Source organism: Oreochromis niloticus, linkage group LG11 (genome assembly GCF_001858045.2).
Source record: "Oreochromis niloticus isolate F11D_XX linkage group LG11, O_niloticus_UMD_NMBU, whole genome shotgun sequence".
Lineage (NCBI taxonomy): Eukaryota > Metazoa > Chordata > Actinopteri > Cichliformes > Cichlidae > Oreochromis > Oreochromis niloticus.
Window position 1 is genome coordinate 36,517,725 of NC_031976.2, and position 26,090 is coordinate 36,543,814.

General features: G+C 40.3%; 2 protein-coding genes across 3 annotated transcripts in view; one reads left to right on the forward strand and one right to left on the reverse strand.

Moving 5' to 3' along the window:
* The first annotated feature begins 1,757 nt into the window (after positions 1 to 1,757).
* On the forward strand, positions 1,758 to 9,992 carry LOC100693368 (protocadherin-1). Of its 2 annotated transcripts, XM_019364713.2 has the most exons (4): positions 1,758 to 2,257; positions 3,317 to 3,378; positions 5,981 to 6,222; positions 7,035 to 9,992. In XM_019364713.2, the coding sequence occupies exons 1-4, from the start codon at positions 2,076 to 2,078 to the stop codon at positions 8,766 to 8,768; spliced, it is 2,220 nt and encodes a 739-aa protein (XP_019220258.1). In that variant the 5' UTR covers positions 1,758 to 2,075; the 3' UTR covers positions 8,769 to 9,992. The 2 variants fall into 2 exon arrangements, with proteins under 2 accessions (XP_019220258.1, XP_013130466.1); XM_013275012.3 differs by lacking the exon at positions 3,317 to 3,378 and having other exon boundaries at positions 2,130 to 2,257.
* A 181-nt stretch (positions 9,993 to 10,173) lies between these two features.
* The window catches only part of LOC102080324 (uncharacterized), a 75,503-nt gene continuing 59,586 nt past the window's right edge, over positions 10,174 to 26,090 (reverse strand). Inside the window, exons 20-25 of the mRNA XM_019364268.2 lie at positions 25,181 to 25,328; positions 23,708 to 23,737; positions 23,420 to 23,467; positions 12,001 to 12,041; positions 11,576 to 11,843; positions 10,174 to 11,079 (exon numbers count right to left, since the gene is read on the reverse strand). Of these exons, the coding sequence (XP_019219813.1) occupies positions 11,075 to 11,079; positions 11,576 to 11,843; positions 12,001 to 12,041; positions 23,420 to 23,467; positions 23,708 to 23,737; positions 25,181 to 25,328 (540 nt within the window). The 3' untranslated portion in view covers positions 10,174 to 11,074. The remainder of the gene's footprint in view (positions 11,080 to 11,575; positions 11,844 to 12,000; positions 12,042 to 23,419; positions 23,468 to 23,707; positions 23,738 to 25,180; positions 25,329 to 26,090) is intronic.

Consider the following 26,090-nt stretch of genomic DNA (forward strand, 5'->3'; position numbering starts at 1 on the left):
TCTTGTTACTAGTTGTTGCTGGTACTGCTGTTGACGGTGCTGCAGCAGCAGTCCCTACAGCTAACATGTTGGTTAATTTGACACATTTTGCTTTGTGTATATTAATTTTTTTAGAGCAGCAGACCCAGACTTCAAACACAGGTTTTGGAGAACCTGTTTGGCTTCTATGCCTTGTCCAAGCTGCTGTTTATATTTATGTTTATATTTAACACACAGACAGAAGCTCAATTTATTGAATTTATTTACAATTACAGTTTTCAAAAAATTCTGACCGTAAACAGCTTTCAAAGCTTTGATATTATTTGAGAATATATCTCAGGTGATGGAATTTAATTTAAAGGTTTCTATGTCCCATTGAGCTGTTTGCACTAACCAGTGACAGTATAACGGTAAAACGTTCGTAATTTTGATCTCAAATTTCTGAGAGAAATAACTGAATTTAAAAAATGGCACACCTCAGGCCAGATTTAATTGGTAGATATATATGCATGCAATATGAAATTTATTATCCCAGATAATTATTTTTCATCTTGTCATGGGAGACCCACCCCTACTATCCAAGTTAACTCCAGCCAAAGCTAACTAGGGGGGGTATTTACACACTCAAAACCAGTGGGGTAAAAAGAGCAACCAAAAACCTGTCAGCCTGCACAGCCATAGATGTGCTGCAAGCTAGAAGAGCTAGAAGCTCTACTCGTGGAGAAACTCTTGGAGAAACTTGCTAAGCCTAACAGGGGACAGGTACTCCTGCCCAAATAACACGATATAACCCCACAAACAGCCGAGCCACAAAGTGAACCAAGTCATTTAGTTAAAGACAGCATGGGACCCAATGAACCTAACCAGCCTGCACCACCCTCACATTTCTTTGTCCTAAGTTGGTTGGTTGGATGGATGGATGGATGTTAAATGACTACAAACCTAAAACCACTAGTTCCCAGACAGGAGTTCCCTGTCTGTGTGTTACTTGTGCTGAGCTGATATCAACAGTTGTAACAGACTAAGCTACCTGAGACATTGCATTGAATTATTGTTTTTATCTTAATGATCTCATCTGACTGGTTTCAGCTCAGATAATCAGGTCACAGTGCGCAGTGTGCCAGTCATGGTTTTAAAAGCAACGTGTCTGCTCACCGCAACAATCAATACACTAATCAAAAACTTTGGAATATGGATTGTTGTTGGGAGATGTGTAATATTAGTGCATGCTAAGGTTTGCTATTGAAAATTTCCTAGTTCTGTTTTCTATTTTTCATGACAACCTACAGCCCACGATACTGTTTTAAAAAGTGTTGTTTTCAGATCCTTTATTTTAAAATCTATAAGTGGATGTTATTTTTTCCATTTAATTTCGTTTTACATGTTGCTGTATCATTTATGGTCTTTTAATGCTTACACTACTCTGTACACGTCTACATTAGAAATGTGGCTCACAAAATGAGCCAAGTTATTCCCTTTGTTCCAAATGATTTTTTAGTATTTGGACACTACAAAGCGTGAATCAGTCTATTAAAGAGGGTCGATCTGCTTAATTATTTTTTGATTGAACTGCACTTTCCAGACCTCAGTACAATCATACTTTCAACTTAATTTTGCAAAAAAGCACTTTTTTGTCTCACAACCACATGTACTCATATTTACGAGGGAGTATTAGGACCACATTAAAAATATATTTATCAGTGATCATTAAATGTGGAAAATTTCAAGATTAAGTTGAAATGCGGAGATTACCGTTGTTGTTTCAAGACAACAGCTGACTGAGTAAAAGCATACATCAGAATTCGTTTTAGTACAAGGAAGGAAATGATTCCTGTTTAGAGCACAAACATATTCAAACGTTGAAAAGATCAGACGCAAACACACACAAACTCAGAAGAGTGGATTTACACAAAATCAAATGTCTGATAATGGACAGGTGCAAGGTTATCGATGGTTACATCCTTGTGTATAAAACATCTTATGAATTTGTTTCACTAACTCGTCCAAATAAGGCATTTTGTACAGGGTAGAACAGAGTGGCAGTTTGTCGTGAAACAACAAGGATAATTCCACATTTCGATGCATTTTTTCTTAATATGGCCCTAATACTCCTTGCTGACGTCAGCAAAAGAAAGGAGGCAGAAGAGGCTGAAAAACCGCAGGTTGCCCCTCCTTCAGAGCAGTGGACCCCAGACTTGTTTGGCTTCAGCGCTGAGCGAGCTTGTAAACTTGTCCATGATCTCAAAGCTCCGAGTTTAAAGGGACTCATCAGAAACGGGTGAGTTTAATTGCAACATTCAGCAGAGCAGAAAGTCACACGGTGCTTCTCTTAGATGTAGTAGGCCTGTCGGTGGATCTTGCACCACTTTAGAGATTCCCAGAAAAAAAAAGAGCATTTCACAGCCTTGCAGTGTATGATAGAAATACAGAGCCTGCTAAATATTGAAAACCGCGAACAACGACGCCAAATTCTAAACCAGAATAAGCAACACATACTGCAGTGAAGGAACTGAATGCGCCTGCAGTTTTCTTTTTAATGAACTCATTTTGTCACTAAATGGCTGTGAACAGACGATATTCGCATAGTCCATTTAAAATAATAATAGCCTAATACAGGGGCGATTTTAGCCCATTTGTGGGGGTGCTTCAGCACCCCCACAAATGAATCAAAGCACCCCCAAAGATTTCTTACTTTTTTTGACAATATTTGCTGTTTGTGTGACACACAGCTAAAAATATAAAAAGCACACAGTGCTTGGTTGAGACATAACATTTTAACAACAAAAGTATAGATACCCCCCCCCCCCTCCCAAAATGGTTTGTTCCAGCTCGCCTCTCCCCTCTAGCTTCGTTGCTGCCAGAGCGATGGTGGCTGAGACGCAGCGGAGCGGAGGTCTAAGTGCCTGGCTTAAAACAGGACATATTAGCTGCATTTAACCTTCAGTTACTTTTTATATAGTTAGGTAGGAGTCATACCATGTTTCTTTTTAGCTGAAAAACATTACACCAGGTAACCTGCTGTGTTGAAAACTTGTTTTCCGGCGATGTTTGCTACCCTACAATCCGTCCTGCTCTGTAGTAAAATCAGCGACATTTGACCGTCCTGTTGCTCCCACTGAAATGCAGCCTGTTTATGATCCGTCAATAAAGGATAATGTTGGATCAGTGTTTCAATATTTATATCTTTTATTAGATGTTCATGTGGTTTGGTTATTTGCCTTTTGGTTGAAAGTACACTGAGAGAGGACTTTTCGTTAGTGATCTTAATAGTAGTTTTTTCATATTAATGTAATTTTTTCATCTAATTGAATACAATCTATTTGTGTATGATTGTCAGTCCGAAGAGGGAGAGAGGAAAGAGGGAACATGAGGAGAAAGTAGAAGGTCAGGAAGAAGCAGGTAAGTAAACAGACAGGGAACAGTGACGGGCACAACAGAAACTGTTAAACTGACAAAGAGAAAAAACCTGATTTTACTCACACAGTCTGGAAGTTGTGTCTCCCTGTATTAAAGCTGCTATACAGAATCTGCAAAACAAACTGGGTTGAAACATTTTTGACCCTCTTTAACAACATTCCAACATAACATTATCATTGATTGGGGAGATTAAAATTAATGATATATTTTTATGTGGTTCAGCCACAACTCTACTAAAACCTCAGCCAGTAATAGGTAGGCCAACTTTTGGACCCTCCAGTTGTCTGTATGACTGCCGCAGTACAGTATCAGAAAGTGCCAAACAGCCCTGGTGGAGTGAGGAGCTGTAAAGAGAAGCAGATGCTCTGTTTATATTCTAAAAATGTTTTAAGCTTGTTTCAAAGATTCTGTACTGCAGCTTTAAATGTTTTCCAAAAGCACACATACACTTATCAGTGTTTCTCAAACTTTTTACAGTGTGTACCACCTGATAAAAATGTCAAGCTCTCCCAAGTACCTCTATGAAAGCATGAAACTCATAAATCTTACAACACAAAATTAGTATTATTAAATTAGTCAAATTAGTATCTGCAGTAAAGATTTTTATTTGTAATAATTTATTCTGTTTTGGGAGTATTTTTTATGTATCTGTATTATATTATACATACTCATTAAAAGTGAATCTCTGTCCAAAAAATGCACTCAGCTTACGTTTTACTCACTATGAGCATCATTCATTATTCTCCCAGGATTTAAGGTTAGGATATGTATTTTTTTATTCCAATCCAATCTTCTTTAGCAGCATTTAAATAACCTTTATCTTTGATTTGATGGTTTTGTTACAGCCTTTTAAAAAAGTGTTTTGCTTTTCTTTCACAAGTGTGCGGATTAAATTGTGTTAAAATGTACAAAACAATAATGTCATGTTTTGAGACGAGGACCCAGGCACAGAGAGACTTGATGAATTTAAGAATCTTATGATTTAAGATAGAAATTTGCAGACTTGCACAGAGAGGGTAAAATTATGATGACTGATAACAGAGACGAAGACAACAGACGGCGAGGACAGGGAGGAACAGGGGTTTAAATGCACCAAGGAGACAGTCAGAGGGAACTCGGGACAACTGGAGACATTTAAAGATGCTGGGAATGAGAGAGACGGGGAAGAAGTCTCATCGTGACGAGTAAAGTTTACCTTGCCTGGATGGGCAGCTCTCTGGGTGCTCAGCACCCCCAAAGCTCTGATCCTGTTGCTGTTTGCCCTGATGTGTGAGTGTGGAAGTTGTTGCATCTTTGTACGGAAAAGAAAAACAAAAATGTTGAATCCACTAAGATTCTGGGTGTGAATGTTCGCACCACCCCGTATTCAACAGATTTCGTAACATATAAATAAAGAAATGGTCTCTTTTGTGACTCCTTTTTCCAAAACTGATTGGAGCTTTTACCCTCTGCCAGAAGTGTTGTTTGTGCCTCAAAATGACCGGTCAGCCTCATTAACTACTGCCTCTCTGTTAACGGTTTGTAGACACCAAACAAGTTCGTGTGAGCCTTTGTCTCACTCTGCATGTACGAATATTTGGCAGTAGGGGGCACTGAAAGACCTGTTTGTACATTACATGCGCTAGTGTGTAGCACAAATCAGGACCAACTAAAGTTTGGACTTTCATGTCCAGCTCAGTATTTTCAGCCGGTCAGTAATTTTGGTCGCCTGCTGCAGTGTTCAGTTTGACTTCCTGCGTGAAACACGGACCGCCAGCAGCAGGACGAAGTCCTCCTGCTTGGCCTTCTCTGCACACTGCAGCAGTTGATGAGTTGTCTTTGGGTCAAAAAGTAGCTGTTGAGGATACATTTAGCAAATGAACGAGATGAATTCAAGTATATTTTCTTGAGAGTTGCAAAAAAGAAAAACCTGAGCAGCATCTTTGCAAATTCTAGGTCAGGGGTCTCAAAAATGAGCTGTGGGCCACTGCTGGCACTGTCATCTTATTGGAGGGCCACTTTAGTGTTCAAGTAGTACAAAAACAAACAAACAAGAAAATACCCACAAATATTCATGAAAACGTAGTGTTTCAATCCTTTTTTAAAATTTTTTTTCAAATATTGTATAAAAAGACAAAACTGCAAATGTGAACATTTTTTTCTCGCTCTTAACTAACTGAAGCCTCTCATTGAACTACCAAACAACACATTACTCCTCTCTTTCTGACCTGACATGTGGCAGCACTTCTGCTATGATTTTGTTCTTATTTAACAAAATAAAAATGCAGATATAAGTGTACACATTAGTTTTTAATTGCTAGTCAAAACTATTTTCTCTGCTCATATTACCTTTATATAAAATCATTCTTTACTTTTAAAAGAACTTCAACAGTGCACATAACAACAAACCTAATGCACTAACAAAAAGTAAATTGCATTATATTTCTTCCCATCAATATACGGGCCACAAGTAGAGGTGAGGGTGGGCCGCAAGTGGCTCCCGGGCTGCAAGTTTGAGAACGCTGTCCCAGCTCAACAGTCTTAATTGGCGCTGTGTGAATTGAATACAGAACACGAGTCTTAACCTGTTTCCTGTCTCTTTCAGTGTTGTCTGGCAGAGACATGACGGTGCTTAGGTGTGAAGTTGTGCTGTTTCTAGCCACCATCCTGGTGTCTTGCAGCTCTTCACTCACTCACCTGAACATCAGAGTGGATCGTGGGAAGCTGCTGAGGTGGAGCAGGTCAGTCACTGTGAGTCACCAGCAGGACAATGCTCCAGAGTTTGACAGAAGTCACTACGAGGCCGAACTCTTAGAAAACAGCCTGCTGGGACAGTCTGTGCTGCAGGTCAGTCCAAACAGGATCATTTAGAATCATCATTTTATATAAACTAGTAAAACAATCTGTTTGATCAAGGGACTGAATCACATATCCACCATATGTTCTCTGAATCCAGCTACCAAGTGTCAAATGTTCAGCAGTGCCACGTCCACAATTAACTTAATTTAAAAACATTGGTGCTAAAAATTCGTCAATAAATGATGTCAAATGATTTCTACAGTGTGTCCATGGCCCAAACAACTTATGTTTGTTTGTTTTATTTAAAAGAAAAAACAAGGCGTAAATAATTGTATCCCACTGGCAGATATTTTTTTTTAATTATAATTTTATTATTCTTTTATTTCCTATTATTTTAGTACTTGTATTATTTTAACAATTACAAGTAATTTAGTGATAATTTTGGAGTCTTTTTAGGCACTTCTTTCCAAACTTTCCTGAGCTCCATCCCAGTTTTAAAGGTTAAATGACATAAAAAAAAAAACATTACTGTAAATCCCAGGTGAACGGTGCACAAATGCTGTCAGTCAGCAATCACTCTTTGAATTGCACGGACTGAATGCAGTTAAAAAGAATAAAAGTAGCTGTGTAGACAGAAAGGCGTTCTAACATCCACTGTGATATTTTGCTGACTGCTTGTACCTCCAGAAATATTAAGTAGGTTATTTTTCTCTTGCAGCCATGCAACTCCAAACGGGGTTCATGCAAATTTTGCCAAGAGCACCTGGCTGCAGTCAGACCCTTCTCAAATTTTGTGGTTTTTGTTCTTGACTTGGACAATGTGTGGCTGAATGAAGTGCCCCTGTTTTTTTCCCTTGTAGGTCAGAGCCAGTCATGCAGACATTGCCACTGGTGAGATGAACTACAGCCTTCATCAAGTATCAGAGACTGTCCAAAGGCTTCTGCGCATTGACAGTGTGACAGGCATCATCTATGTGAAAGGCCTTGTGGATCGAGAGGAAGAAAGGATCCTCAAGTTGTTTGTGGTGGCCCGAGATCGTGGCCCCAGTTCCAGGATCAAGAGTTCCAAGGTTCTGGTGACCATAAATGTCACAGATCAAAATGACAATGCACCGAGCATTAACATCCAAGGTATAGGCTTAGTAAAATACCAGGATGGTGTGTCTAAGATTTCTGAGGACCTGCCTGTTGGTACACCAGTGGCACTGGTCCAGGTGTCAGACCGGGATGAAGGGGAAAATGCTGTGGTAACGTGCGCAGTTGATGGCGATGTTCTATTTCAGCTCCAGCCTGCAAGTGATCAGAAGGGCAAATACTTCCTGCAGACAACGACCCTGCTGGATTATGAGAGCGTTAAAAATTACAGTATTGAAATTGTTGCGGTGGATTCTGGAAGCCCAGCTCTGTCCAGCACTCTCTCCCTCATTGTCCAAGTTACAGATGTTAATGATAATGCACCGAACTTTTCCCCTGCAACGATTGAGGTGGACTTTCCAGAAAACAACTACAGAGGACAAAAACTACTGGATCTTGTGGCAACAGATCCAGATTCTGGCATAAATGGACAGCTTGTCTATAGCATCATTGATCGTTTTGCCAAAAGGCTCTTTGAAGTTGATGCCAACACTGGGGAGGTTCGTGTGAGAACCGTGTTGGATCGGGAAGAGAGGGAGCGTTATGTGTTCTGTGTGGCAGCAGCAGACATGGGTGTTCCTAGGAAAACCGGCACTGCCACAATAATTGTAAATGTTCAAGATCAAAATGACAATGACCCTGTGTTTATACTCAAGGGCTACAGCTTTACTGCTGCAGAGAACATGCCTCCACCCAGTCGTGTTGGTGCGGTTGCTGTCTTAGATGCTGATAAGGATGAAAATTCCCACCTAAGACTGTTTGTGGAACCGGACAATGGCAATTTTTTCATCCAAAATGGCACAGGAATCATCTTGTCTAGAATCTCCTTTGACCGTGAGAAGGAACGTTTCTACACTTTCTGCCTAAAGGCCGTGGATGGAGGTGACCCACCTCGATCCTCCTATGTGAGCGTGATCATCAATGTCTTAGATGAGAATGATAACGCTCCATATGTCACCAAACCAGACAACTCCTCCTACACATACCTATCATATTTCACCCCAGCAGGCACGTATGTGGAGGTAGTGAAGGCTGAGGACACTGACACTGGGCTCAATGCTGAGCTGGACTATTTTATTGTAGGTGGAAATCCACATGGTCTGTTTCAAATATCTCCCTACAATGGGGAGATCACACTGGCACAGGAAGTGACCGGCAAGCACAGTGGGCTACATCGGCTGGTAGTGAGAGTCTGTGATAAAGGCAGACCTCCTCTCTGCACCACTGCACTGGTCCACGTTTTTATCAACGGTACTGAGTCCAACATCTCCCTCATTGAGGCGCTGGTCACAGAGAGCCTCTCCACCCCTTTGGAAAAGGACGTTGCCGGAGATCTTTTAGGGAGCTCTGCTCTTGTTCAGCATAGCAATATCCTGTACGGCAGCCTCGCAGGTATTGCTCATGTGATTCAGACATTCAGCTCTATAGTTTCTAATACGGCCAAAGAGGATTCCAACTAGAGTGGTTTGAAAATATATTTTACAATCAATCTGTCACATCACTGGGTCACGGAGCCAGTGCTTTATGTTTAAGTAATGAACTGTTCGTTCTGATTATTATGATTTGTGATCTTCTGTTTGTTATATTCGCAGTCTTTGGATTAGGGTTTCTGTGCTGCTTCCCCGTGCCTCGTCATGCCTGCATTGTCCCCAGCTGTGTCTCCCTCTGGTTTCTGTGAAGGTTCTCAGTCATCCAGGTCATTATAATCTAAAGAACTTGGAAAGAAAAGCATCTGGACTTCTTTAAGTTGCTTGAAGAGGTTTCACTCTCATCTGAGAAGCTTCTTCAGTTTTAGGGTGAAATGAGTCCAACATTTGACACAACATTTAAACCGTGTGGGAGTATCCCCCTCTCAGGGCGGGATACTCCCACACGGTTTGACCTCCTAGGGCCTGGCATCCTAGGAGGTTAAATGTGGACATCACATTTTGGGTTGTCTAGGCCAAAATACATCATTTTGCTCTACAAGGGCCTGATATCCACGTATGAGGATGTTATTCTGCCACTTCTATCAAAATTTAAAGCGAATGTCCTCATGTGTGGATTTCATTTTTCTCAAAAACTAAAATCAGGCTTAAAATCACTTTATTCTTTGTTTTTACATTCATCAGGTCCCAATTAGCACAAACAGCAAAGAGAAATCAAAAATGCATGTCATGAAAGAGTTCGGGTCTTAGGAGGTTAAATCTGGGACTCGCCAACATTTGACCCTAGAACTAAAGAAGCTTCTTGGATGAGAGGTTAAATGTCTTCAAGCAACTTAAAGAAGACCAGGCGCTTTTTTTTCCAAGCTCCTTAGTCACTCCTGTTTCGCATTCCCTAATCACCTCAGTATGTAGTTAAGCTCTGTGTTTTTCCCTGCCAGTTGTTGTGTCCTCCATGTTAGTTGTGTGTATCACTTGTCTTCCATAGTCAGGTTATGTCTATAGAAGACAGGTTATGCATTCTTGGTAATGTAGGAATCTACTTTTGACCAGGAATACGTGGAAAATTAAATATGATACTTCTCCATTTTGGGGGTGAAATGTAACTCACTGCATTGTTTTCATGTACTTCATGTGAGCATTTTCATTGTAGATGAATATATACTTTTACTTTATTACACAGCAGAGGCAAATATGTCATATTTACCCACTACAATGACCTAACAGCTTCACTGTGTTTAACGTTGTTAAAGATTAAATAAGTGCTTCTTAAACATTGTTGTTTCAATGCATATTTTATTCTAACTTCAAATCACCAGTCAGCCTAATGTGCCTGTTTTGGCACTCTGGGAGGAAGCTGGAGTAACCTGAAAACCCATACAGGGAGCACGTCCCACCTCCACATAGAAAAGCCCGAGTCAGAGTCAACCAGTAGAACTGAACCGGGAATCTTTTTGCCATTGAACCACCAGCCATGCTGCCAAATACATGCTGGTATAGTTTGTAATGAACATTGAACGATGCTCTATTGAACGATGGACCCTGTGCTCCAGCTGAACCACATCATACACATTCATGCACAAACACACACAAGTAATATTCTTCCACCTTTACACTTCTGTCACACTTTAATGCAGGCGATAAAGTTACAGTTGTGGTCCTTATCTTGATCTGAGCCATCTGGCTATTAGTACAAAAATGGAGCCTCCAAGTTTTACATTTTAGTTTTTAAATCTAATTTTATTTAAATATATTTGATGGACAAAGTGTAGGTGACAGAGACTAAGAATAAAAAGACAGTTTATCTGTGGACTTGTGATATTATTTAAATGCGGTAAGACAGATATAAGTGATTTTCAGGCAAAACAATGTTGAGGCTTAAATATGATTTTTAAAATATCTTTAAATACACTTCTAAAACATACTGACTACGTTGTAGCCACAGCCACCCTAGGGCGCACTGACAGAGGCGAGGCTGCCGGACACTGGCGCCACCGGGCCCTCTGACCACCACCAGTAGGCAACGGGTGAAGTGTCTTGCCCAAGGACACAACGACCGAGACTGTCCAAGCCAGGGCTCGAACCGGCAACCTTCCAATTACAAGGTGAACTCCCAACTCTTGAGCCACGATCGTAAAAGTGAAACATCATGGAGGCTCTGTGCTGAGTTTGATATTTAGAATCTCACGAATGTTAAATTACAGATTCTGATCCATCACCAGGACTAAAAGTGACACATCGATCCTGCAGCAGGACAACGAGCCCGAACAGAGAGTCAGAGACATAAAGAGTCCTGCAGCAGACGGTCAGACCCACAGAGACCTGATCTCATCATGTTGATGTCAGTCTGAGAAGACAGGAAGAGACAGAATAAAGAGGACAGAATCCAGGAGAACCAGGAAGAAGCTTCTAACAAACTACCCGTCAATATGTACTTCCTTTAAAAACAAAACAATTTTTATAAGTAAAGTGCGCTCACACCAGATGGTGACTGATTAAGATGATATATAAACATATTATAAACATATTACTTTTGAAATCATTAAGTATTTGCAGTACTGTAACATCAGACATTAAGTCTGTACATTTAACAGTTACACTGATCATTCACTGATTTCCTTTTATCATTTTACTCAAACTCGTGTTAGAATTTTAAAGTTTAATCTGAAATCTGCTCCTAGATTACAAACCCTCCATGTTTCAAACTGAAGTCTCCTCACTCTGAGTTCACACTACAGTCATGTACTGACTTTAAAGTAAATGCGTGTTTTTAAGAACAGTGCATATACAAAGTTTTGACAGTAAAACATTAATGGAATAAATTACACCATTTAGTTTCTTACCTTTGGATCTCGAGCTCGTGTCTGACAACTTCTGCAGCAGATCATTCCTGTTCATTTTCCTAAAAACCTTCTTGGTCACCTCCACAGTATGTTGGGTGTAGGCCCCAAACATCAGATCCACCAGGTTACAGATGTTGGCCTCCTCCAGTTTGCTCTTTGGGATGGGTTTGAGCTCCACCAAAAGCCACTTGAACTTTTCAAGCTCCTCCTTTTCCAGATGTTCTAACATTTCCAAAAGTCTCTCTCTGTCTGATTGGACTGTTAACACCTGAGAACAAACAAAGTGATTTAATAATAACCTTCTTAGAGCATAACTGATTAATAAGTAAACAAAACCATCACACGTGATCATTTTTAATAACAGGTATAAGTATTGAATTAAATGAAGCTGTGGTGTGAGGACAGAATCATTTGTTTCTACTTACTTTCTGCATCTGTGCAGACAAATTGTCCACAGTGTTTTCCTCTGAGAAAGGACATAAAAAATGAGATTATCTTTACTTGTAAAGTTCTGTAATAAAATTGTTACGGCCCTTGCAGGGCCTCCTGAAACTGCCTTGTGTGGGTGTGGTGTTCTCTCTCCGCCTCCTCTTGCTCCACCCACTCTTTCTCGCTCCTCTCTCCCCAGGACACAGCTGCTGTTCATTGGCCTCGTTCTCGTTTACCACCTGGGCCCAGTCAGCAATCACCTCTCTGAGGTCATATAAGCTGGGGATGAACTGGATGTGAGAGTGTGGTTTTCTCTGGTGTCTCCGCTTTGTGTTCTTGATGTGTGATTGTCCTGCCTGAAGTGTGGAGTTGTGGAAGCAGTGTGCAGTGTAGCTGCTTCACATGAGTAGTGTGGGCTTGTGGGCCCCTGGAAGTGCCTCCTCGTGGTGTGGAGTTTTTTGTTTGGTTGTTGTGTTCTTTGTTTTTGCAACCTTTCTTTTTCTGGTGTTATTGGTAAAATGGTGTTGCCGGCTCTTTATGTTAAGGTTCTCTATAATAAAAACTACCTTATTTACTACACATTTGTTGTCCTTTCATTCTGTTCCGGACCCATTTGTTACCAGTCCCCCCACACACACCTAGACCTATATCGTGGGAACGTAACAAAAAAACCCCAAAAAACATGATACATAATAAATGAAATAACTTTTCTCTGTCACAAAATGCCCAATGAAGCAAATCCTGAATCCATCACTTTCTATGATTCAACAGCCAAGACTGACTCCAGATAAAGTGAAGGAAACTTTGCTGACAATCAGCTCACATCCAGCTGCTGATCACATCAGACCCTTCTTTAATGATTCAGGCAGCCTTTTAAACATTTCCTGTCAAGCTGATTCTTAGTATTGTGAGTACAAGAAAATAATTATTAGAATGTAATGTGTTAAATTTGTTTAGATCACAGTAATAAGGAAGGATTGGTCTGTGTTTTAGTTTGGCTTAGCTGTAGGCTTGAGAGTGTGTGTAATTGTTTAGAGGGAAAGGAATTTATTGACACTGAGGGTCTGCTGTCATAAAAGGAGACAGGAAGCTACAGTTGGGGGTTGCTGATGCTGATGCTTGTACCTTTAATAAAAACTCATAATTGCCATAACTTAGAAGTAGGCTTGCAGGAGACTCTCCACCTTATCTGTAAATGTAAGACAACAAGAGGCCAATGGCCCAGTGGATGCAGAGTGGGGGTCTCAGTGTTTGTAATATGTTAACTCTGTTTTCTATGTTGTGTAGAGGAATTTGGTTTAACCTGGGTGAGGAGATTACTTTTATGACCCCCAGGAAGTCACGTATACAGAGACACACACAAACAGTGCTTTGACTGTTATGACGCACCCACACCTACATGCACATTCACTCACACTGACATGCACATTCACTCACGTGCACAGACATATACACAGGTACGCGTACACAGTCATTCACGTGCTCGTGCACATAGACACAGACACAGAGTTTGCAGCACATTGTGGGGGGTTTTATGATGGGGTCGCTCCTATAAAGCTGCCTGGAACTAACAAAGGGGTGAAGATTGTTTCAGAGGGACACCGGCCTCGTCTTCCCTTCTAGAAGTGCATGCTTAAATGAAGATGAATGAAGATGAATAAAGATTTTGTAAAAATGACTACTGGGTCCGGTGCATCTCTGAAGGCCCGAGGAATAATAAAGAACCGGGGTAAAACTGATTTCCCAACAGTTTTGGTGCCGAAAACCCGGGATTCGCTCGAGGCCCAGAGAGGATGAATTGGCAGAGCTGAGATCGTGAAACGAGGCGAACAGAGAGCTAGCTCACATGATTAAAAGGTAAGCACGACCTGTTTATTTTCGAACCGTGCATATTGTTTAAAGCCTAAATTATCTGTTCGCTAAGTTGAGCGTATCTCAGTGTAAATTCACTCAGTAGTATAAAGGGGCGGCTAGGTCCGTCCCGGCACGACTAAAGCAAGAGACTTTTGTTAAGAACTCCAAGTTGATGTTTAGCGTGCCGCCCAGTGCGACTAAAGCAAGAGACTTTTGTTAAGAACTTCAGGTTGATGTTTAGCGTACTGATGAGAGCGACTAAAGCAAGAGACTTTTGATAAGAACTCCAAGTTGATGTTTAGCGCCCCGTAAGAAAATCTCCGTGCGTTAAAGCAGGAGATGCTTGTTACGGATTAGTAGAATCGGTGTTTCATCCGCTTTAGTTATTAGGAAAAAGTGGCGGTGTGTGATCCGTCCTCCGTGCGTTAAAGCAGGAAACATGTGTTACTATTAGTTAGAAAGCGGGGCTGAAAGGCCTCGTCACCAGCTCAGTGCTGTGTGTGTTCCGGGCTTGGTTGCCCCACCTATTCTCGGACGCGGGGGTAGGACCTGTGAGGGCAGGAGATCCAGGCTGGTTACCTAGGCACCGGGGACGCCTTAAATAACTAAATCTAGGTGTTGGATCCTAGTCGCGGTTGATAACCTGACTGCAGTGTGTGTAGACTGCGTAGTGTGTGTGAAAGCGCCGTTAGAGTCGGCGTCTCGTTTGAAGTACGGGAGTCAATTACAGTAACAAAAAGAATTCGCGTCTAAAAGTGTGTGTTTGGGGAAAAGTGTGAGTGTGTGTAGGAACTAAGAGATTTGACTATAAGATTGTGTTTTTTGTCCTGTATGTGGACGGGAGGCCGTGCCACTGAATGTTGTGTATTCTGAGTTTATTGGGGATTGAATTTGACTGTGTTTTGAGACAGAAGAGAAATCACGGTTAAAGGCTGCGATCTGAAGATCGTGAGTTTATAATTTTGTTTTTGTTGAGTTCTAAGAAGCGGACCATACCCGCTCTGTGTGCTGATCAGGGCGTTGTCCTGAATCAGCAGAGAAGGTGTCTCGCAGAAAGTTTGAATGTGACTGCGAGAAGCATGAGGTGTGTGTGAGCCAGCCTCGAGGGGCGGGTTCACAGGTGGAACAAAGGAGGAGTAAAATGTGTGTGTGTGAGTGAGAGAGAAAGAAAGGTGGGGGCGAGTGACCAGCCTGTGTGTGTGTGTGAATTCCTTGATGACAAAAGAGGGAGAAAAAGTAGATTTGTTGATTTTCTGTGAAATAATAATAGTTAAGAAATCAAAGTGATCAAATAGGAGAAAGTGAACTAAAATAATTAAAGAAAAAAAAACTAAACAGTGGATTAGCGTTAAGGTAATGATAAATAAATCGATAAAATTAACAGTGACATTTAAAGGTGACCAAGTACTCAAGGATGAATGGAGAATTTGATTGCTGACTGTATGAGAGCTGTTGGGGTGAAAGGAAAATGAGGTTGGAGGAGTGAGTTAACAGGTTAATGTGTGGGTGTGAAACAATGGGGTAAAAGAAAAGAGAAAAAAGAGAAAGAAAATAATGAAAACAAAGAAAAATAAAAAGTGTGAATGGGAAATTGTCTCCAACTGGGGAAAGCAGTGACACTACAGGTCATCTTCTTCCCCTCTTGGACACAAAAGAGAACATAATTTGGAGTATTGTGGGTGAAAATAATTAACAACAACATCAAGAAGGTTTTTGTGTTTGTGGTTAAGAACGAATAGGAATTTTATTTTCGGGGTTTAAAGTTAGTAGAGTTCAAAACAAAATAAGCGGAGATGTGTTGCTTTAGGAGTGATGAAAACATATCCAGTCACAGTGAATAATGAAAGTCTTTCAGTCTGTCGATTACAGGTGGGGAACGGACCTGGATCAATTCTCCACGGCAGCAGTCAGAAGAAAATTATAGGCTAAGATCATTAGAAACAAAAAATAGAAACACCCAGCCAGAATTTTTGGCTGAACTGTTTTGCAGCTTCCCGTCCTCATCCTGAAAATGCAAGCTCCAAGGAAGCTAATCTCTCCCTGAAGACACAGAGTGTACTACCAGAAGCACGAGGATGAACATCAACAGTGGACAGCAGTCCAAGAGACAATACCAGAGACCTGAGCAGAGAGGTCCAGCAGCACTATGGGCAAACGGCATCAGAAAGAGAAGATCCATCATCTTGATTGGATGAATGGAGATGCGTTTCCAGCAAGCTGCAACTTCACTGTGTGTGAAGGACCTTTGAGGAGATTGTTGGAGTTTGACACTTGCCGTGTTTGGAGCAAGATGGCAATGAAAGAGACAGTGGGAGCAAACACGGGACAAAGCTGAAGAGAACTGACTGCGATTGGACTGCAAAGTGGGAGAGAAGAATGGAGAGAAAGGAGCAGGTGAGGACAGATGAATGCTGTTTTAGTGTGGGGAATCAAATTGGGTTAAGGAATCTGGGGAGACAAACGACTGCCTGGAAGTGGAGGATTGACAAAGTGTCCAGACCACCACAAAAGGGGGAGGAAGACAAGCACTGAGGTATGCAAGAGTACTGTTAGAGAAAATGGAAAGACAACACCACACATGCACGTGATATGCACTACAGAGAATACAAAATCATACATAAAGTGTTACACATCAAAAGAGGGTATTTGTAGAAGGGGTTAATAACACACAGCGTGGTTGCCAATGGTAACCTGCAAGCATTTGGGGTTTAGCTGTTCCTGACTATGACAGAGATTTTCATTTAGATGTTTCTGAAACAAAATTTGGAGTGAATGGAGTTTTGTTTCAGAAAAAAGGGGGAAGGTACATAAAGAACACACAGAAATGGTAAATGTATTAACCTGACTAACACACACACACACGCAATGAAGCTCATTAGGATCAAACACAATTTCAAGTAGGAAATACTGTTACCATCATCCTGTCTGATTTATTGAGTGGGTTGAGAAGTGATACATAGACAACTGAATTAGTATCACTTTGGGGAATATGATTGAATGATACCAGAATCCAGAGTTAAATGAATAAAACTAGCAGATTTTTTGTTTTTTGTTTTGTTTTTTGGTTCTGATGTATGGGGAAGGTTGTACCATGGCACCAAGTTTTAGATTTGGTGTGTTTCCACCGATTAGAAAAATAATATTCTGGGACAAGTCCTAAGACCGGGCTTCTGTATTTTTATTTAATTTTGTTTTTCATTTTGATCTGTTATTTTTATTTTTATTTTGTTTTTGGACAGTGCACTGGGAGTTTTGTTTGACAGTTTTATTTGTTATTTTTCATTTTATTTTTGGTTTTTGAACAGTGCACTGATTTCTGTTTGTGAATTTCTTTTCTTTAAGCAGATCTGCACGACGGGAATTAAAAGCGTTATACGACACGTCGAGAAAACCGTTGCAAGTGAGTTTCTCCAAAAATTACAATGAGCTCTGGAGAAAGCCGCTGATTTGGGACAATTAGAAAATGAGAGTCCCTGCCCAAAAAGGATTCAGCGAGATAATCCGATCTAAAAGTTCTTCTTTTCTTTTTTGAAATGACGTCATTTTGCTGTGGGTGGAAATGAAAATGCGATGATAATTTCCACTATCAGCAAAGAAAGAATGAATGAATGAGTGAAAGAGAAAAAACTGACTGACTGGTAAAAGCTGACAAGACTTGACCACTACTCAAGGTTAACCTCCACCTAGACAGGACAAAAGGGTGGATGAATTTATGTGTGTTCCTTTTTACAGGAGCAGGAAGATGACAGCAGCATCCTAGGTTGTGTCACGATTTAACCTTTTAAATGCCACTTTCTGTGTTTGTCAATCTATTAGAGGTGTGTTATTCATGGGCTTGTGCGCAGCGTTAACATTTACATTTCTTTTCGACAGCAGAGAGTTAATCATGTGTTTGATTATGTGAGTTACAGCAGAACACGCTAATGGTTAATGTTCTTTCTACTACAGGATTACTGGGTTTATGAGTGAAGGGAACTGTGTTTACAGGCTATATGTTGATTATGCTATTACACTGTGTTCTTGGGAAAATGTTGACTATTACAGGGGAGAAGTGAAAATAGTGTGAAACACATCCTGTGTCAAAATCAGTGTCATTCCTTTTACAGCAGGCTTAACTTTATGACCTTTTTACAGCACCTCTGGAACCTGTCGACCTGCGCCTGACCACCAGGATTGTCCATCTGTGTTGTTAATGTTTGTTTTTCTAAGAGTGCATGTAGAGGATTCAGCAGAAAACAGACAAGTGACATGAGAAAACAAATAAGAGATGCAGTGTTTATAGGATAGTTTAATATGGCGCTCATTAGCTGGCCACTACTGAGCTCATAGTGATAAAATGAGTGGAGTGACATTGCTTAAGGAAAGTCACTGATTAAATTGTGGAATAAATTGGGATGATTCATGATTTGGGACAAATTATGATAATAATAGTGATTTAATGACTGGAGAAAACCTGCACACAATACTTGTCTTTTATGCTGAATACCTTATTTAATCTTATGATCTCTTAGTCGGTGGTAAGTGTGTAGTTGTTTTAACTTAAAGACTTTGTCTTCCAGGATACAGGCTCCGGGTGGAGCTGGGAGTTAGACAGGCTAAACATTTAACCACTGGCTAATGCTCTCTTATGAAATGGTTACAGGCTGTAAGTAGGGTTAGTTCAAGGGAGAAGCCCTGGGAATTTTTGAGAGCAACATGTGCAACTTTCTTGTGCATCTCTAATTGTGTGGGGGTGATGCACGGCGAGGACCATGTGTCAAAAGAGGGTTTTCTGGGGAGATTCATTTTTCAGTTACAGGTGGAACGAGGGAGTTATGGTTCTGTAAGCGGTACAGACACCAGGAGCATGCAGTGCCAGAGGCGAATTGGGTCTGTTGGAAAGGGCTCAAGAGGAAGAGGTCGGGCCCAAGCTGGACCAAAGAATTCGAGGTGGTGGAGAGGATCTCACACCCAGTCCAGCTAAAGGGAACAGCGAGACCTGGCACCACGGGAACCAGTGTGCGGTGGCAGAAGAGCCTAGGAGGTCGGAAAGGCTCTTGGCAAAAAAGGGGGACTCTGTTGAGATCCCCTACATGGATCCCAGCCCAGGGACAGAATAAATCCCTGATCCATGCAACGACTGAAGGGTAGTCCACCCCGGAAGTCGAAGAAAGAAGAGAAGCAGATAATCACCCGACTCGGAAGATAGAAAGATCGACATCAAATTACTCCATCACAGGTCACGGTGGAGCAAATCAAACGCAGACGACATGATGACACTTTTGGGAAATGGGGAGAGCTTAGATGAACACATTTTTAGTGATAGATTTAGAATATTGTTGATCTGCCATGAGGCAGATCAAAAGAGGGATTTGTGAGTACAAGAAAATAATTATTAGAATGTAATGTGTTAAATTTGTTTAGATCACAGTAATAAGGAAGGATTGGTCTGTGTTTTAGTTTGGCTTAGCTGTAGGCTTGAGAGTGTGTGTAATTGTTTAGAGGGAAAGGAATTTATTGACACTGAGGGTCTGCTGTCATAAAAGGAGACAGGAAGCTACAGTTGGGGGTTGCTGATGCGGATGCTTGTACCTTTAATAAAAACTCATAATTGCCATAACTTAGAAGTAGGCTTGCAGGAGACTCTCCACCTTATCTGTAAATGTAAGACAACAAGAGGCCAATGGCCCAGTGGATGCAGAGTGGGGGTCTCAGTGTTTGTAATATGTTAACTCTGTTTTCTATGTTGTGTAGAGGAATTTGGTTTAACCTGGGTGAGGAGATTACTTTTATGACCCCCAGGAAGTCACGTATACAGAGACACACACAAACAGTGCTTTGACTGTTATGACGCACCCACACCTACATGCACATTCACTCACACTGACATGCACATTCACTCACGTGCACAGACATATACACAGGTACGCGTACACAGTCATTCACGTGCTCGTGCACATAGACACAGACACAGAGTTTGCAGCACATTGTGGGGGGTTTTATGATGGGGTCGCTCCTATAAAGCTGCCTGGAACTAACAAAGGGGTGAAGATTGTTTCAGAGGGACACCGGCCTCGTCTTCCCTTCTAGAAGTGCATGCTTAAATGAAGATGAATGAAGATGAATAAAGATTTTGTAAAAATGACTACTGGGTCCGGTGCATCTCTGAAGGCCCGAGGAATAATAAAGAACCGGGGTAAAACTGATTTCCCAACAGTATTGTGTTATGTAAATATAAGAATCACAGCATCAGTGATATTAAATATGAACACTCTGAGATTAGTCCACAGTAAGTAACCCTTAGTAAGGACTGCCCCAGGTTGCAGTTTTTGTTGCTCTGCATCATTTTGATGAGTTCACAGGAAGGTGAGCGAGACAGAGAAGTGTACACAGTGTGAACACTTAAGTGCACCGTCTTGCTCCTCATCTTCTTCAGCCTCAGATTCAAACTCCACTCCAGTGTTTACTGTGGATCTTTCTGTAGAGTTTTATATCACATCTCTCCAACAGCTGCCACATTGCATGCAAGTATTGATGACATGATAAAACAGCCACAGACAGCTGTGAAATGTTGTTCTTGCAGAAGACTAAGGCTTACAGAGTTGCACCAGGAATGGTAATTTTTCTAGTACTGCTCATGTGATTAGGCAGAGGATCAATAGGGGGTCCACGACCCTCTTGGGGACACTCCCATAGGGCTTAAAATCTGGGACGCTCCACCAGTCGCTCTTAGAACTGAAGAAGCTTCTCGGATGAAACGTCTTCAAGAAACTTAAAGACGTCCAGACGCTTTTCTTTCCGAGCTCCTTAGAACACCTGCTGACACTTCCAGTTTCCTGAACATCGTCCCCATTAAGGATAAAACTCTATCCCACCTGTCTTCAGTCAAGTCAGCGACACCAGTTCAGTGCTGCAAACAACAGATGTCTGAGAATATCTCAATCTCCAAACAAAAGCTGATCTTCCTCATGTCCACAGAGCCAGCAGCTTCATACAGAAAATGGCACTATGTGGTACAGTTCTATATTTGGTATTTTACCACAAGTTCTGTTGAATTCTTTAACATCTAAAAACATTCGTTAACTGGTGCTAATAAACTGTTGGTATAAATAAAACTGACTCGATTTATGCATTTTGACATCTGTCTAAAGAGATGAATTTAAGCAGGATTGAGTTTAGTGACTCGCTGCCACCGAGAGCTGAGAGACTGAGAGCTCCTTTTTTAGAATGAAAAACTTGAAGACAGAACAAAGTATGTCAGCTAACTAAAAGTAAAATTGTGGCGGGAGAAATGGTGTGATTGACTGTTCACTATGATTCATCAGTGTTCCTCTGACTCTGTTTTGTTCTTCTTTTTTTTGTACTTGTACTTTTTGCCATCTCTGTGAAGCACTTCCTGTCCCTTTGAACGTTTTGATTAAAGAGAGTGAGCATGTAATCACTTCTGTTTGGTTGGGTTGTCTATTAGCAGTCTAGCATCCACAGTTTTCAGGATAACATTTTCAGATTCTGGGTGATGGTAGATACTCGAGCTGATTTAATTTTGGTGAAATTTGGGTCAAGACCACACCAAATGTGAAATTCTGTAAAAAAAAAAAATCAGTTTTTTATGGATTTTTAAACTTCATAACAATATGCTCGGCTTTGGGGGACATGAGTACTTATAACCTTATAACATGTAATCTTGACCATCACTGGTAGCTTTGACCTTGGACGCTAACAATGAAGGTCAAGGTCAAACCATAATCAAGTAAAAAAACAAAAAATCCATATCCAGTAATACGACATGTGAGCGGGCATGGAAGGAGATGTGCAACACACTTTATTTTTTCAGTTCACAATGATGCCATAAAGTTTTGACAGCATATAGAAGCCAAAGATTTCAGCCAATTCTGCTCCAATACCATACCATACCACCTTTATTTAAAAAGCACTTTAACATAAAACCAGAGTTCACAAAGTGCTGTACATGCTAATAGCATAAGTAAAGAAAATTAAAATAAGATAAAATAAATAACTAAATAATTAAAATAAATTAAAACATGTTAAAACAAATTGAGTCAACCCCTCTAATCAGTGCCAAAGGCTTCAGCGAATAAATATGTTTTAAGAAGACTTTTAAATTCAGAAAGAGAAGAGGCCTGCCTAACATGCATGGGCAGATCATTCCACAACTTTGGAGCAACTACAGCAAAAGCACGCTCACCTTTAAATTTATACTTAGTTTTCGGTACCTTAAGGAGCTGCTGATTGGCGGACCTAAGGGAACGGGCAGGTGTATATGGTTGTAGTAGCTCCGAGAGGTAGGGGGGGGGCCAGGCCATTAAGAGATTTAAAAACAAATAAGAGAATTTTAAAAACAATCCTAAAATGTACAGGTAGCCAGTGGAGTAAAATTAAAATTGGGGTAATGTGCTCAGACTTTTTTGTTCCAGTTAAAAGACGTGCTGCAGCATTTTGCACAACCTGCAGGCGCCTAATGGACGCATCACTAACCCCACAATAAAGTGCATTACAATAATCCAGCCTAGAAGTAACAAAGGCATGGATTACTGTCTCAAAAAGCTGTTTCGATAAGATGGGCTTTATTTTAGCCAATTGCCTCAAATGAAAAAAGCTAGATCTTGCAACAGCACTGACCTGGCTTTCAAGTTTAAGATTTGCCTCCATTTTAACTCCCAGATTAGTGATGACTGGTTTAACATACTGTGCCAGTGAACCAAGATCTATAATAGTGGCCTCGGAAGCGCCACCAAAAACCATCACTTCTGTTTTCTGCTCATTAAAATGTAAAAAGTTCAAAGCCATCCAGGCCTTTATTTCATCAAGGCATCTGAGCAGAGGGTCTACTGAGAAGCCATTTATCTTTTTAAGTGGGAAATAAATCTGGGAGTCATCGGCATAACAGTGGAAAGAAATCCCATGTTTCCTGAAAATAGAAAAGAAGCGGGCCTAAAACTGAACCCTGTGGGACCCCACATTGAAGAGAAGCAACAGAGGATACAAACTCCCCGAGTTTCACAGAGAAAGTTCGCTCTGCCAAATAGGATCTGAACCACTGCAGTGTGGTACTCCTAACACCCACCAACTGCTCTAAATGGGAAATTAAAATATTATGATCCACTGTATCAAAAGCAGCAGTTAAATCTAACAGCACGATAATAACGCAGTCACCTGAGTCAGTTGCTAAAAACACATCATTAAAAACTCTTAAAAGGGCAGATTCGGTACTATGTAAAGCTTTAAAACCAGATTGGAAAACTTCTAAAATACCATGTTCTTCTAAAAAGGACATTAATTGCTTGTAAACTACCTTTTCAAGAATCTTTGAGATAAAAGGCAGTTTGGAAATAGGCCTGTAATTTGCATGGGTGAAGATAATTAAATACACCATCTGAGTATGTGATACCTCAAGGTCAAAGGTCAGGGTCATGCGATATAGGAGAAAGCTTTAGTTTCAATTTAATCATCTCTAAAATTTAAAGCAATATCTTAGTCATTGGGGAACATAAGCACAGTTAGTACTGATCAGTTTTCTATGTGTTTCATTATATAAAACTCAGGTAATATTGATGAACCTACCAGCCGACAGAGAGCTGACAGCAGCTGCTCCCACTGAGTATCCTGCAGCTGTTAAAAATAACAAGGAAAGTTTTTAATTTCTTAACAAATGTTCAAACTTTTTAAATGTCCTTATGCTAGCAAACTGAAACATTAGAGACTCAGTGCCACCAAATTAAAACAATTAAATAACTACACCAAAGAATATTCCACTAAACTCTGGTCTACTTAAAAAAAAAGAAAGAAAATCATTCATTTATAATCTGAATAAAAGCTTCGTCTAAATGCTCCTTTTGTGTGATATCTTACCTTCGGCTTGACCAGACTCTGGATGGTCATCTGGAATTCAAGGAAAATCCAAATATGGATACTTGACATTATAGTTAAATATGAAAGTTCAATTTCAAAGTCTTTCATCTGAATAAAACAGTATTCAAGCAGCTGGTTGCCATGGGAACCCATTCTCTGAAACTCTCTATGCACTGTTGTTGAGCTAATCTGAAGGCCACATGAAGTTTGTAGCGACTGACTCTGCAGAAAGTTGGAGACCTCTGTGATTTTACGTGGCCCATCACTTTGTGGCTGATTTGCTGTCGTTCTTTGTTATAATACCACTAACAGCTGACTGTATGTATAATATTTTGTAGCAAGGGAATTTCACCACAGGACTAATGTTGTGGATTTTCTATGATATATATGACATATGTACCTGTATACACTGGACATATACTCACATATATACTATGTAATCATATATACTTGTATACACTAAATATATACTTATACTGGAGTATTTTTTCTACATGTTCAAAATCACAAGATCCACATGTTTAGGTCAAACATTATCTTCAATTATATTAATGAAGTTTGTGCCACTTGTATAAACACATGCTGATCAATACTGTTTGAAAATGTACTAATTAGGATCAATAAGTAACCTTTGACTGTGGTATCGTCAACGGTGACTGATCCAAACAAAGAGTAAATGCATAAAACTGACAAAGTGACCCAATTCAATGATGGATGTAAAACTGGTTCTCGAGAAGTTATGGGGCAGGGTCAGAAAGTTATGCATCATAAGTGGAAGATGAAAAGAAAGAACAAAGGATGAAAGAGTACCCAACAGCAGGAGGAGGGGTCACTGATCCCATATAAGAGGAGGGTCGATATGTCCCGCTCTGCTGCTTCTTTCCTGTCTGTCTGTTGTGTGTCTGTGCTGTTTGTGCTTTGAGGCTCTACACTCCGGGGTTGCTTGGCTTTGCTTGTTCACGTTTGCTGTCATCTTGGTTTATTGTACTGAGTTCTGCTGTTCATATGACACTGTTTAATAAACTCTGTTCTAGGAATTCTACTCTTTTCCAGAGGATCTTTTTGAGTCATTTGATTTTAACTGGATCTGAAAAGCTGGACGTCCACAGCATTGGTGGGATAAGGTTATCATATTGGCTTCAAAATGTGCGACTCGACACTTGTTGCACAGGTGGCGTCCTATCACAGGACCACTGAACTCCTGAGAACGAGTGATTCTTTCACACATGTTTGTAGAAGCAGTCTGCATGCCTTGGTGCTGATTTTATACACCTGAGGCCATGGAAGTGATTGGAACACATGAATGAAAGGATGTGGATGGGTGAGTGAATATTTTTGGAAATATAGTGTCAATCAAACTGCTGCAGACTCTTTTCAGTTTGGGGGAAAAAACCTCTTACATTTGACATTTTATGACATACAGTATTTCTTATATAGTAACAGTGTGGGTAATATCGCTTAATAACCACTGACCTGCTCGAATTTCACATTTCCATAGTGGCTCATCAGCTGGTTCACCATCAGCTGGGTGAGTGTGCACCAGTGTGAGTATGAGTTCACTGCCTGGATTCTTAAAGTACACCTCATAGAAGTTTTGCCTATTGTACCTGAGGGTTAACTCCTGTGTTTTAAAAACATAACAAAGGAACTTTAAAATACCTCTGTGAACACACACACACACACACACACACACACACACACGAGTAATATTCTGTCACACTTTAATGCAGCCGATAAGGTTACAGTTGTGGTTCTTACATCTGGCTATCAGTACAGAAATGGAGACTCCCAGTTTTACATTTTATTTTTTAAATCTAATTTTATTTAAATATATTTGATGGACAAAGTGTATTTGATAGAAACTAAAGATAAAAACACAGTGTATCTGTTGACTTATGATATTATTTAGATGCAGTAAGACAGATATAAGTGATTTTCAGTGGAAACAATGTTGAGGCTTAAATATGAATTTTAAAATATTTTTAAATACACTCTAAATTATGACCTCAGAGTATGCCCTTTGACCTTGTTCACATCAAGAGTTTTATAATGAACTAAAACAAAAATTACCAGAGAAATGTGACTGGAATAAAAACATAATGACCTACAGAGCTTTTTACTCAGTTTGATCACATTTGTTTTGTTTGTTTTTTTATTATTCTTTTTAAATCTACGACTTCTTACTTTCCTCATCTATCAGGTCATTTTGGAAAAAGGTGATGGCATTTAAATGAGCCATTTAAAAAATAGCAGCACACTAATATAATTACTTTGCAACTCAATTTTTGAGCTTAAGAGTTTTAGGATTTTCTTCAGAACTTGATTTTCCTGAAACACTAGTGTTGACTTTTACCATGATTTTATATTCTTCAGGTAAAACTAT

Coding starts and splice junctions, on each gene's coding strand:
- LOC100693368 (XM_019364713.2), top strand. CDS start 2,076: ATGGCCCTAATACTCCTTGCTGACGTCAGCAAAAGAAAGGAGGCAGAA. Junction 3,379..5,980: donor AGAAGGTCAGGAAGAAGCAG/GTAAGTAAACAG, acceptor TGTCTCTTTCAG/TGTTGTCTGGCAGAGACATG. Junction 6,223..7,034: donor TGGGACAGTCTGTGCTGCAG/GTCAGTCCAAAC, acceptor TTTCCCTTGTAG/GTCAGAGCCAGTCATGCAGA.